Here is a 12,790-nt window from a genome sequence, read left to right as displayed (position 1 = left end):
ATCTTGCACCTCCTTGCAGATGTGTGTGTTTTACCAGTGAGTTTTCTCCAACCGCTGACTGCTCCTCCTGTCAGTCAGGCACATGTGCGGGGCTTCCCTGCCACATCCCTTGTTGCCTCCACAACCTTTCGAGTGGATGCTCTTACTGGGACCTTTGTAGCATGAGCTAGAACTCAAAGTAGTGATGTGACCTTCAGTGCCTATGGCAACTGGCTCAGGGAACTGGGATCCTAAAGATGGGTGCTGGGAAGGCCCTCCAGGGATTGGCACCTGCAGTCTGGTCTCCAGAGTACTTAGTAGTGTTTTCAGGAACTGGTGACAAGGGTCTTTGCTCAAAGATCCTCAGACAGCCACCCTTGGTCCTTGCCTTCTTCCCGGGGTCATGGGTTCTTTTATGTTCGATACTCGTGTGTGTGTGTGTGTGTGTGTGTGTGTGTGTGTGTGTGATTGCATGCACACTTGGGCATGCATGTTCATATGTGTACTTGTTTGTGTGAGTATGCACTTGTGAGTGGGTGTTCGCATGCATGTGTAGGTTACACACATGGATTTGTAGAGTGTGGCCTCAGGTGTCATCCCTGAGACACTCTCTACCTTGTACTTTGAGACATGGCTTCTCACTAGCTTGCCACTGGCTGATTTGGCTAGGCTAACTGGCCAGCAAGCCACAGAAAGCCACCTGTCCCTACCTCCCCAGATTATGAGCACACACCGTTCCTCTGGGCTGCTTTGCACACGGGCTGTGGAGATCCAACTCTAGTCTTTGTGCTTGGACCAGAATTACCGTACCAGCCCATCAACACTTTGGAAGCAAAGGATGAATGAGAAAGATTTTCTAGGGCCCTTACAGACTTGAGTGGGATCCACATAAACACATACAAACCCTTCTGTGGTGAGCCAGTGCAGCCTGGCTATGCTGACTTGTTGCCTACAGCACAGGACCACCACTCCCTATGCCAGCACCCAGTCTCTTAGGGCTGGAATCTTGACTTCCCACCAGGTCCTAATGCAAGACTTAGGGACGGGGAGCCAGAGCCACGTCCAGTGGCAGTGTGGCCATAGAAGGCCTTTGAAACTGAGAGGGAGCCCAGCTTTTTCTCGGGCCTGTAGAAATCAGGCTTCCAGCCAGCACGTACACTCACAGCCAGGCCAGTTGATTGAAGCAGATCGAAGCGCCTCTCACAGCCCCGTCACTGTGGGGCCCGCGATCGATGGCTGCTTTATTACACGTCACACATTTTAATCAGAATCAATAATCCCCATGATAAACAATTAAACAATTATTTCTCCCTCTATGGAGTTCCTCTGTTGGGATCAATGGGGGATAGAAACACAGTGTTGGGCACATGGCACCCGACATTCTAGCCCTCCCACAGGGCTCCCCCCCACACACACACCCCACACCTGACATTCTAGCCCTCCCACAGGGATCCCCCACACCCCCACCCAGCACTCCCACCTCCCAAGAGAACCCAGTAGAGGCCTCTCATGTCCTAGACTCAGGTTAACTATAAAGAAAAAGAAATTAGGTTTTAAGGATGAGCTGAGCCTCCAGATCAGACAGTGTACGAAGGCAGCCTGATGCTTTGAAAGAGCGTCGCCTGAAATGTCGCTGTCATCTGGACATGCTCACCCTTGCCGGGTAGGGGTGGCATACACTTCTGGCTGATTCTGCTATGCAAACAAGTCCTGTTCCCAAGACAGGCTTGATCTGGTATATCCAGCATCAGCTGTAAGATAGCCTCCTCTCCCAAACCAAGGACTTGCTTTTCTTTCTTTGTGAGCCTGGCAGGGGAAGCACGCATGTACGTGTGTTCACATGTGTGGGACTGCATGTGTGAGTGCGTGCAGACATCAGAAGGCCAGCCTTGTGTTGGTTTCCTTCCTCAGGTACCACCTACTCTGTTTCTTAAGACAGAGTAGGTCTTAAGACTTACTTAAGTCTCAGTGGGTCCTGAAATTCTCCCATTAGGTGAGGCTGGCTGGCCAGTAAGTCCCAGGAGTCTGCCTGTCTCCAACTCTCTAGAACTGAAATTACAAGAATACAGCATTATACCGGGATTTTTATGTGGGATCTGGGCCCTGGAGTTGGGTTCCCATGCTTGTACCCCGATTTTTATGTGGGATCTGGGTCCTGAACTTGGGTCCTCATTCTTGCGTGGCAAGTACTTTTTCTGCTAATCCAGGCCTACTCTCTAGCCTCAGGACTTCCTTCACTGTGCCTGTCCCACACAGTGGGGCTCCCATGGCAGTCATCAGGAGGCAGCAAGGAATGGTCTCTCATGAGTCCCTGCTTTTCTCCTCCTCTGGTTGCAGAGAGGCCAGCACCCCCCAGAGAGCTCCTGGTACCCCAGGCAGAAGTGACAGCAGGTAGCCTGCGGCTCCAGTGGGTCCCTGGCAGCGATGGGGCCTCCCCGATCCGGTACTTCACCGTGCAGGTGCGAGAGCTGCCTGGTGGAGAGTGGCAGACCTACTCCTCGTCTGTCAGCCATGAGGCCACAGCCTGTGCGGTTGAAAGGTACTGCGGAGTGGATGCGGAGAGGTGGGATAGGGGAGCAGAGGGCGCGGAGGAGCAGAGGGCGGAGACTAGGGGACGTGGGAGCAGAGGAGGAAGGGGGAGAGGAGGAGGTGCGGGGGGGGGGGGAAGCAGGGGAGGAGGGGTGAGAGGAGCAGGGAGTGAGGGGGGGATGGGGGAAGGGGAGCGTGGTAAGTGGTAAGTGGGGGAGTGGAGGGAGCAAGGGTACAGAGGAAGTGCGGGGGAGGGGCTGAGGGGCGGGAACAAGGGGGTTAGGGGGAGGAGAAGTATTCGGTATTCATCTTTCTGAACCTGGAGTTTTAAGTCATTTGTCTCTCTACTGCCAAAAAAAAAAAAAAAAAGTGTTGAAAGCAGCCTAAGGGAGGAAGGGTTTATTCTGGCTCCCAATCTGAGGCAGTCTTTCGTGGCCCCCGAAGCCATGGGGCAGGAGCTTGAAGCCTCTAGTCTTACTGCATCCAGTCAGTAAGCTCCTCTCATTCATTCTCCGTTCAAGGACCCCAGCCTCTGGAATGGTGCCAGCCACACTTAAAGTGGGTCTCCGCACATCAATTAACCCAATCTAGGTGATCCCCTGCAGGCACTCCCCGAGGCATGACTCCAGGGTGATTCTAGAGTCTGTCAGGTTGGCAGTGGATGTTACCATCACGCGGGGTTACCGGCTTGATCTGATATTTAAGTAGCAGGTGTCCTCAGGCCTGTTCCTGGCGTGTGTGAGATGCCCCGCCCCTTCTCCTTGCCCCGCCCCTCCTCCTTGCTCTTTCACATCACAGAATTCTGTTATCCTCCCACCTCTCCACCCCAAAGCCTCCTTTTAGCCTCTCATGACCCCTTTATGATCCCCTGGCCTCTACCTGTACTCGCTCCCATACAAATACACGTGTGTAAGAGTTAGGAGTTGTGATCTGAGCATGACAGAGAACGTGTTGAAATATGTTGAAAAATAATTTTTTAAATTAATTTAAAAAACCAACTAATTTAAAGGTATTGGAAAAAAATGGCCCCTACTCACTAGAGGGCCCCTACTCTCAAAGTCTCCACCATGGCCCTCTCCAGCTCACATAGTAGGTGTCTGTGTATCCATGGAGATGACCTACTGAAAGCTAGCCCCCTATCTCTGTTGACACTTACCATACCAGAGACCCAAAATCTTCAGGGCTCCCACATTCCAGATGTGCTACACCCAGGCCCAAGGACTTAGGAAGCAAGAAGAATGGGGCTGAACCTGGGCTATGCCCTGGTACCCCCAAAGGTAGATGCTGGGAAAGAGGCAGTGGGAAGGAGGTGAGTGACTGGAGGTGAGGGCCAAGAAGACACCCCTTCTCTTGGAGATATAATAACTCCACCCTTTGTCTGGCCACATGATAGACAAGATAACAAGCACAGTCCTGCTTTCCAAAGCGTTCTGAGGATCCACAGACACTGTGTTTGGTAAGGAGAGGCCCCTGTTTCAAGACAGGCAGTTTTATTTAGTCCAGAGGAGACCTGTCAGTTTCCTAATGGGCAAGAATTGTCTGCTGTCATGGTGTCACCCCTCCTAATCCCAGCAGCTAAGTTTGCTTCCATCTGCCACATGAGGTCGGCTGATGGAGAGACAGAGTTTAACTGGAGATCCGGTGGCTCTCTGCTCAGGTGACTGTAGTCCGGAGCCCAGCATGCAGGTGAGATGTGAGCTGCTGCCGTCGTGATATACGCAGAACTACTTCTACTCCCAAGACCATGAGTTCAGCCCTGGGGAGGGACAATGAACTGCAGGCTGTGCCTTACTGTCTTAGTTAGGGTTTCCATCACTGTGAACAGACACTGTAATCAAGGCAACTCTTAGAAAGGACAACATCTCATTGGGGCTGACTTACAGTTTCAGAGATTTAGTCCATTGTCCTCATGGACAGAAACATGGCAGTATACAGGCCGTCATGGTGCTGGAGACAGAGCTGAGATTCTACAGCTTGGTCCATAGGCAGCAGAATAAGACTGTGTCACTGGGTGTGGCTTGAGCATATATGACCTCAAAGCTCCGCCTCCACAGTGACACACTTCCTCCAACAAGGTCACACCTTCTAACAGTGCCACTCTCTCCATGGACCAAGTGAGTCTATGGAGACCATGCCTATTGAAACCACCACACTTACCCACACCACAACTCTGTCTGAAGGGCTTTGGCTGTGTAGGTAAAACTTGCACGTGAACATCCACAGTATAACTCATGCTGGACAACGTGACCATAGCTCCTGAGTTTGTAGAGCAGTGTGTGTGATAGAGTTTAGTCCCTGTGCTGTGAATCCTCACTTCCTGAATCTTGGATACTGAGGAAACAGGTGTTAATCTCAAAACTATGCCTTAATGTGACTTGGAAGGCAAGACATACAGAACGTGCAAAGGGCCAGGGGACGATTCCCATAGTGTGGATGAATTTCACATCACCCACAGAGACAGGGAGAGAGAACTTTCCAGAAGGCAAAGAGAAAGTAGCATTTATTAATTGTCCACTACGTGCCAAGACCGTTAGATCACTGATGGCGATTCAATGTTCGCAAATGGTCTCAGGGGCTCTGATCTCCATTTTTACAGATGAACCAAGTGAAACCCATAAAAATCAAATGGCTCACCCTGGCTGGTAATGATGGAGCTGTAGCTTGGCCAATTCTGCTTGGCCAACCCCGCAGGAGTGGTTCAGGTTGCTCCAGAGGAGTGACAAGGACGTAGGGGAATTCAGAGAGCAGGTCTTTCTTTCCTTTATCAGGGAGTCCTTGAGGCTGGCCTTAAGACAGGATTGACCCTGGCAGGATGGAGGCATGGGTTGGGACTGAGGTGGGAGGAGTGTGGATGGTGGGGACAGCCATGGTCAGAGGTGAGATCTGCAGGAGTGGGCGGGGCCAGATGCATTTGCATATAGGATAATAGTTCCAGGGAACTATAGCTAGTTTAGAGCCAGGAAAGCTGGCAGCCTGGACAGGGGCCATGATCTCCAGTCACCATCATGACAGGTCTCCTCTGAGTCACAAGACTCCCCACAGGGCCTCAAAGTTTCTCTTCTGTTTACAGAAGGCAGACCTGGCTTCCAACCTGCAAGGTTAGCTCCCTGAACCTCTTGCCTGTCTGCGTCCAGCATTCTTGGTAAATGGAGTCCTGGTGACAACAGGTGTGCTATAGGCCTCTGTGTCTTACCTTCCTTCACAGTCAGCTTCATTTGTCTCAAAGCTGGTCTGGCTCACCAGCCACATATCACTGCACACTGCTCTCTCTGTTGAACAGGGCTCTCAACACAGACAGGGCAATGGAGAAAGCGTCCTTGGGGTGCGTGCCATGTAGTCCCTTATGGGACACTGAATCTTCATTCTGTGAGCTGATGAAGTTATCTCAGCTTTCTCTGTTCTATGTGCAGGACGTGTCCTACTTCTTCTGTTTTTAATTTATAATTTTACTTTAAATTTTTTCTTAATTCTTGAGAATTTTGTGCATATATGCAATGAAAGATGATCATGTTTATATCCTACACAACACATCCCTCCAACACACACACACACACATGTACACGCACACGCACACATACACACACATTCCATTAAGTCTAGTTGATACCATTCATATGTGCATGGATATAGGACCATCCACTGGAACATGACAATCCCACCAGAGGTCACATTATCAAAAAAAGAGTGATTCATGATCCTCTCTGGGGGAACCAGCATCCTCTTACGGTCTCTGAGACATCTGTAACATGTGGTGCACATATATACACTCAGGCCCATACACACATACAGAATAAAAAAACAAAACAAACTGTGGGCTGGAGAGATGGCTTGGTGATTAAGAACACTTACTTTCCTTGCAGAAGACCTGGGTTTAGTCCCCAGCACCCATATCAGGTCAAAAGCCCCCCAGTAAGGGGTGGTCAAGCCTGGAGATCATCGACCCCTTCCAAGCTGGCATTTTTGCTGGCTTGCTCTTGTGCAGATGACCCCAGCTGCTGTGAGTTCATGTGTAATAGCCATGTCATGTCCAAGAGGCAGCATTTCACAGCGGTCCTCCCCACCCTCCAGCTCTTGTGTTCCTCCTGCCTCCTCGTTCACAGTTTTCTCTGAGGCCATGAGGGAGGCTATGGGTGTATTGTTTAGGGGTAGACACTCAGTCTTTTATCTGTAATATTTAACAAGTTATTCCCCCACCCCATGTTGACTATTGCCCTGTGAAAAAAGAAGCTCCTCTGACCAAAGCTAAGAGAAGTCCAGGTCTGTGGGCATAAACAGATATTTAGGAGACGCTTTGAAAGCATGACCATTTAGGAAAATACAGTTCTACCCTAGGGCCTATGACCTCCTCAGCTGTGGACTTTTGAACAAGATTAGAGGATGAGGCATAAAACTCTCTGTTGGGGAGCAGGCCTCAAATTCAATCAGAAAGTAGTTCATAACAGCTGTGCCACTATTGTCCAAGGGGCACATCTTGTCTGGCAGGTCAGTATTACAGCATGTGGCATGTTCCTTCCCAAGATGGTTTAGAGCAGCACAGTCACCATAATGTGTTAATTTCTTTGGCAAAGTGTTATTGAGCATCCCAGAATGCCGAGCACAGTCCTCAGGGCTGAAGGGGCAGGAGTTCCTGAGGCTGCCCTAGCCTCCATCTCTAGGGATGCAGAATGCTAGTGCAGCCATGATGAAGAAGCCATGGGAGGGCCAGGGCTCAGCTGATAGAGTGCGTGCCTGGCATACACAAAGCTCTGGATGCTATTCCCAACCCTACATAGAACCGGCTGTGTTGAGACATGCTTCCAACGTCAAGTCTTGAGGGTAAGGAAGCAGGAGGATCAGGAAGTCGAAGTCATCCTCAGGTACATAGTAAGTTCATAGCCAGTCTTAGCTACATACTCGGAAGGAAGGAAGGAAGGAAGGAAGGAAGGAAGGAAGGAAGGAAGGAAGGAAGGAAGGAGGGAAGGTGCCAACGGGCATCTAGGACATTATGTGATGGGCACTTACTTTAGTCTTTTAAGATAATATCTAAGAAATAATAATGACAACAGCTGTGTGTATATATGTGTGTGCTGTATATGCATGTATGTACATGTGTATGAAGATACAGTCCCGCATAGGTTAGAGGAGGGTGACATGTGTTTTGTTCCATCACTATCTTACTCCATTGGGACAGGGTCCCTTACTGAACCTGGAGTTAGTCTGGCAGGTAGCAAGGCTGCCTCTCCTTCCTCCAGTGCTGGGCTCACACACACAGCCACCCACCCATGTGGTATTAGGGATTTGAGCTCAGGTCCCTTCATGCTTGGACAGCAAGCCCTTTTACCCACAGAGCCATCTCCCCAGCTGTTTTAAATGAATGCTTACTACAGAATCTCCCAAGTGCCTCATCTGATTTAATTCTCAGGACAGATTCTTGATGTCTGTTTATTAGCTACCCAGATGCCTTAGGGTTTCGTTGCTATGGAGGCGTGACATGACCAAGGCAACTCTTATAAAGGAAACCATGTAACTGGGGCTGGCTTACAGTTTCAGAGGTTCAGTCCATTATCATCATGGCAGTGTGCATGCAGGCAGACACGGTGCTGGAGAAGGAAGTGAGAGTTCTACATCTGAATCAGCAAACAGCAGGGAAAGAGTGTGAGCAATTGGCCTGGCTTGAGCATCTGAGACCTCAAAGCCTGCACCTAGTGACACATTTCCTTCCACAAGGCCACACCTACTCCCACAAGGCCACACCTCCTAATAGTGCCACTCCCTGTACATTCAAACACATGAATTATGGGAGGCCAAACCTTTTCAGACCACCACACCAGATGAGGAAGTGTGTGCAAAGTGGCCCATCCCAGCATAGCTGGGTGAGAGACTGGGAGGTATATATCAGAGTGCACATTTTTAAGAACCCCATGCTGCCTTTAACACCAGGGAAGCAGCTAGCCATTCAAATGTGGGGTCTCAGTGTATGAGGCTGTGAAGTAACAGGAGCTAGGTAGGCATTTATCACTGAAATTAGACACAGTAGCTTCTGGAAATCCGGGAACAGGTGGACATGGTTTGTTTGCGTTAAACAAAAACTGTCCCCAGAAACCCCAGCAAAGATCATTCTAGGCAGCAGGCCTTTGGGAGCCTCTCCGTTAAGCCGAGTTAAGCCAACCAAGACCAGAGTCTCCCGGTTGCTGCTGGTGAAGCTAGGCCTATAGGGGTCTAGGAATTGGCAAGGCCAGAGCTTTAGAGAAATGCTGTTATCTAATGTATTCAGAGGCATGGGAGCACAAACGTACTCTGATCTCTGATCGTGGCAGCTACAAAAACACAGCTCTCACTTCAAGGGGTAGAATTTATTCTGAAGTCAAGTATGAGTGAACATAGTCCAGGAGTGCAGATCTAGACTACCTCAAATGCCATGTTCCATCGTGGTAACAAGTCCATGAGGTTTTATGGTAACATAAAGAAAGCCCTAAGTCAAGGCAATTTAAAATACATTGTTGGAAACCGCAGGTGTTGGAAGCCACAGGTAGGCGGTTACAGAGAGTGGAGGAAATCTGCTTTAGTTTCAGATGCAGTCTGAGGACATTCTTAGCCTTTGGGTGGCTGTGGAAGCCAGAGGTCTGTCTGTACCTTCTGAAAGGATTTGGCTAAAAGTCACCTGGATATACGCTCACACCCAGAGGTGGGCATTGATGGCTTTTTAGGGGACTAATGGAATCCAAGATGACTTTCTCCCAATGTGTGGCAGTCAAGCAGCCTTATAGAATGTCCTTTTCTCTTTTCCTTTCTCTTCTCTTCTTTTCCTTTCTCTTCTCTTCTTTTCTTTTATCCTCTTTTCTTTATTTTCTTCTTTCTCTTCCTCCCATCCCAGAACTTTAACCCACAATGGTTTCTGGAACTGATTACAGGTTTTCTAAAGAACAGAACCTGTCTTTGAAGTCAGCATTTCCTTAGTGGCCCATTTTCATCCTGCCTGGGAATTTTGTCCCTAGTGTAAGCTGGACAGTGTATGCTCACCCTTGGTGTGGCATGGGCTCAGCACCTGGAAGGGAGAAGGACCCTATGGCACGTCTGGCTGGGGTAGGGCAGAGACATCGGTGAATCCAAAGAGGTTGACGGGCCAGGACAGAGCCCTGGCAGGAACCCTAAGGAGGTGTGAGGGGCAAGCTTTGCTCTGGATACATTAGAGCTAGAAGATCTTTCAGCTTCTCCCCTGAGCCCAACCCCAGCTCTACCCCTTCATCCTTGGTCTAGGTAAGCAGTAATTTACTGTGTAGCATCTTATTAAAGATTGTCTCAAAATTGACTCACTGATATCTCCCTCAGTAATACTGTCTCTCCCTGGGCACCATGGCTGTCTAGTGGGCCCTGAAAGGATCTGTAGCTGTATCCATCGAGTGGTTCTGTCCGTCCTGGTTTCAGGGTGACTCAACTTAGCAGTTCCCAGGGCAGGGAAAACATCTGTCTGCCTCTCCAAGATTCCTTAGTCACTACACAGACAGACAGACAGACAGAGACAGACAGACAGGCTCCCTATAGTTACTGATTTCTTTCCATTGCAGACTGAGGCCTTTCACCTCCTACAAGCTGCGCCTTAAGGCCACCAATGACATTGGGGACAGTGACTTCAGTGCAGAAACAGAGGCTGTGACTACATTGCAAGATGGTGAGCAAAAGCCAGCCCAACAGAACCACTCCCTACTGCAGTGCTAAGGCCTGAGGGCAACTTCCTCCCAGAAAGAGACCCAGCTCCCATCTTGAGCAGAGAAGAAGGGTCACCAGGGAGGGTGACAAGCAGGGGAAGTCCATTAGTAACTGACAGCCTGGGGTGTTTCTACACACCCGGTGGTCATAAATCAAGGCCCCCCGGAGAGCTTCCAGATGGAATGGAACTTGCTTTGATTGGCTTCCAAAACCCTCGTCCATTAGAAATTGAATAATTAATGGGGGTCGTTAAAAATAAATATCTGCGGGTAGCTGGGTCCAAGCAGTTTCAGATTCCCCCCAAAGCACCAGGTGGCTTCTTCACCCCCTTCTGACCTCAGAGGCATTGGGCCTGAAGATACATTGTCTCCTCAGCGACCTGTTCCGGGTGTGGGAAGGAGTGCTGTGAGCCTGGGAGAGCACTCCATCAGACACAGCGATAACCTGACAGGCTTGATGGGAGATGGATACTGTGTAACTCCCAGATCAGCCTCAGAGCCCAGGCACTTAGTGAGGCCACCAGGGCTTTGTGGGAACTTCCAGAAAGCTCTGTCTTTTCCATTTAACGCTCCAGTGCAATGGTTTCCAAATGGGCCAGGTCCCAGCTGCCTGGTCCTGTGACCTCACATCATGTGTCATTTCCCCCTCCACTCCCATACCCTTCAGATCCTGGACGGTTAACTTGCACCACACAGAATTTCAGGCCATCTCAGGGACTAGCTCAGGGATGGAGGTGAGTCATTGCATCTTCCCAGATATACTCAAGATGTTTGATGCAGAAACAAAATAAAAACAAACAAAAAAGCAGCTCTCACCTCAACAAGAATGGGAGACACTTTACTTGGGAGTCAAATTTGAGTCATGGTCCAGGGGAACACGGATTCAAGTTGCCTCAAATACCGTATCTCAACATGATAACAATTCTATGTATACAGTTTTTATGGTGGCAGAGCAAAGGAAATTTTAAACAAGAACAATTTTGAATTTATGGGTGGAACAAATTGGCGGGAACACCAGGTAGGTAGGTTACAGTAATGTCTGCTTTAGACCTCAGACTTACCTGGTGACATTTTAGCCTTTGAGTTAGGGAAGCTGGGGTCTGTTTGTACATCCCAAAAGGATTTCTGGAACAGTCCTGACGGTGTCAGATTGCACAATAGTAGGCAATCCGTGACTATTTAGGGACTAAGATAGCCAAAGATAATTCAGCTCCCCAGAACTGTAACATTCCAACTCTCTAGGGTCACAGACATTGTAGTTCCAGCCCATTTTTCTTCCCCCGCCCTGAGAATTTCAGGTTAACACAGAGAATTTTGCTGCAAACCCAGCATCCATACTGTGGTTGAGTCCACTGGGTTGGGTGCCTGATGAAAAGGACTCTAGGCTTCCCTGAATTCCTGGAGACGTGAACCCTGTGAAATCCTGAGAGTTGAGGTTCTGTTTGCAGCTGTAGGGGCTAAAAAGCAGCAGAGCTCAGGAGAGAAGCTGTGACCTTGTACAGGAAGCTGTTGGGTGGCCCAAGGCACCTGGCAGAGGAGGTGGGGAACAAAGCAGACAGAAAACCCCATCACTCACTACTGAGAACATGTGGAGGGAGAAAAGCTATCAATGAACTCCTTTAAAACTGAGGGTTTGCTGACTGGAGACATAGCCCAGTGGATAGCTTATTTGTTCCTCAAGCATAAGGACCTGGGTTCAAATCCCCAGTACCCATGTTAAAAAAAAAAAAATTCAGCAACATTCAACCCTAGTTGAGGGGTGGGGTAGGAGTGCCAGGGTTAGCTAACCAGTTTAGCCAAAGTGGAGAAACTGTGGGTTCAGCAATAGACTTTCAAACTAAGGTAGAGAGCATTAACTTAAACTTCCAGCCTCCACACACTCCCCTGAGGACCAGCATGGGGTATAAACGTGTACACCATGCATAGAGCCTTCACACACATACACAGGAGAGGGGAGGGGTGGGTGGAACAAAGGTAGAAAGTTAGCATCAAAGGAAACCTGAAAAAAAAACACATTCATTTTTATCTTGCATCAGACACAATAGAGAGAATATTTGCAACAGTGCACTAATTCTTAGAAGAAAGACACCCAGACACCCAGCAGGCTGCTTTCATTGTTAGGTTATCTCTGACAAACAGGGAGCAGAGTATCCTGACGGGCTCCCAGCAACCTCAAGGAATAGGCCTTTCTGAAAAGCTATTCAAGGACCTCTCCAGCCTCCCCAGGCCCCTTCTCAAGCCTTTGATATTCAAATGGAGCTTTTGAGGCCCCTATCTCATCATCTTCCTTGTCTGAGACTTGCAATTTCCCTTTGTGGGTGGATTTGCATTGTGTTTGTGGCCCTTTGTCTCCCTCTGTCAGGTGGAGATTGACTGGTAAGACCAGCCCTACCTTAGCTGGAAGAGGAAGAAGGGGCTTCTGATGACTCTGAGTGACATTTTTTTTTTTCTGAGTTAGTGATGGAATCCAAAGCCTTGTAGGTGTTCACCCTAGCCTCTCACTGGGGGATTCCAGGCAGGGTCACTACCACTGAGACACACCCCCAACCTCTCACTGGGGGATTCTAGGCAGGGGCTCTACCACTGAGCCACACCCC

At 49.3% G+C, this 12,790-nt stretch overlaps 1 protein-coding gene across 1 annotated transcript in view; it reads left to right on the top strand.

Moving 5' to 3' along the window:
- Positions 1–12,790, top strand: part of Sdk1 (sidekick cell adhesion molecule 1) — a 620,720-nt gene that overhangs the window by 528,479 nt on the left and 79,451 nt on the right. Inside the window, exons 29-30 of the mRNA XM_028756035.1 lie at positions 2,317–2,518; positions 10,053–10,156. Coding sequence (XP_028611868.1) covers positions 2,317–2,518; positions 10,053–10,156 — 306 coding nt within the window. The remainder of the gene's footprint in view (positions 1–2,316; positions 2,519–10,052; positions 10,157–12,790) is intronic.

This window comes from Grammomys surdaster, unplaced genomic scaffold, assembly GCF_004785775.1.
Source record: "Grammomys surdaster isolate TR1022 unplaced genomic scaffold, NIH_TR_1.0 126109, whole genome shotgun sequence".
NCBI lineage: Eukaryota > Metazoa > Chordata > Mammalia > Rodentia > Muridae > Grammomys > Grammomys surdaster.
The sequence above is the reverse complement of the archived record's forward strand: the minus strand, read 5'-3'. Positions and strand labels throughout refer to the sequence as shown.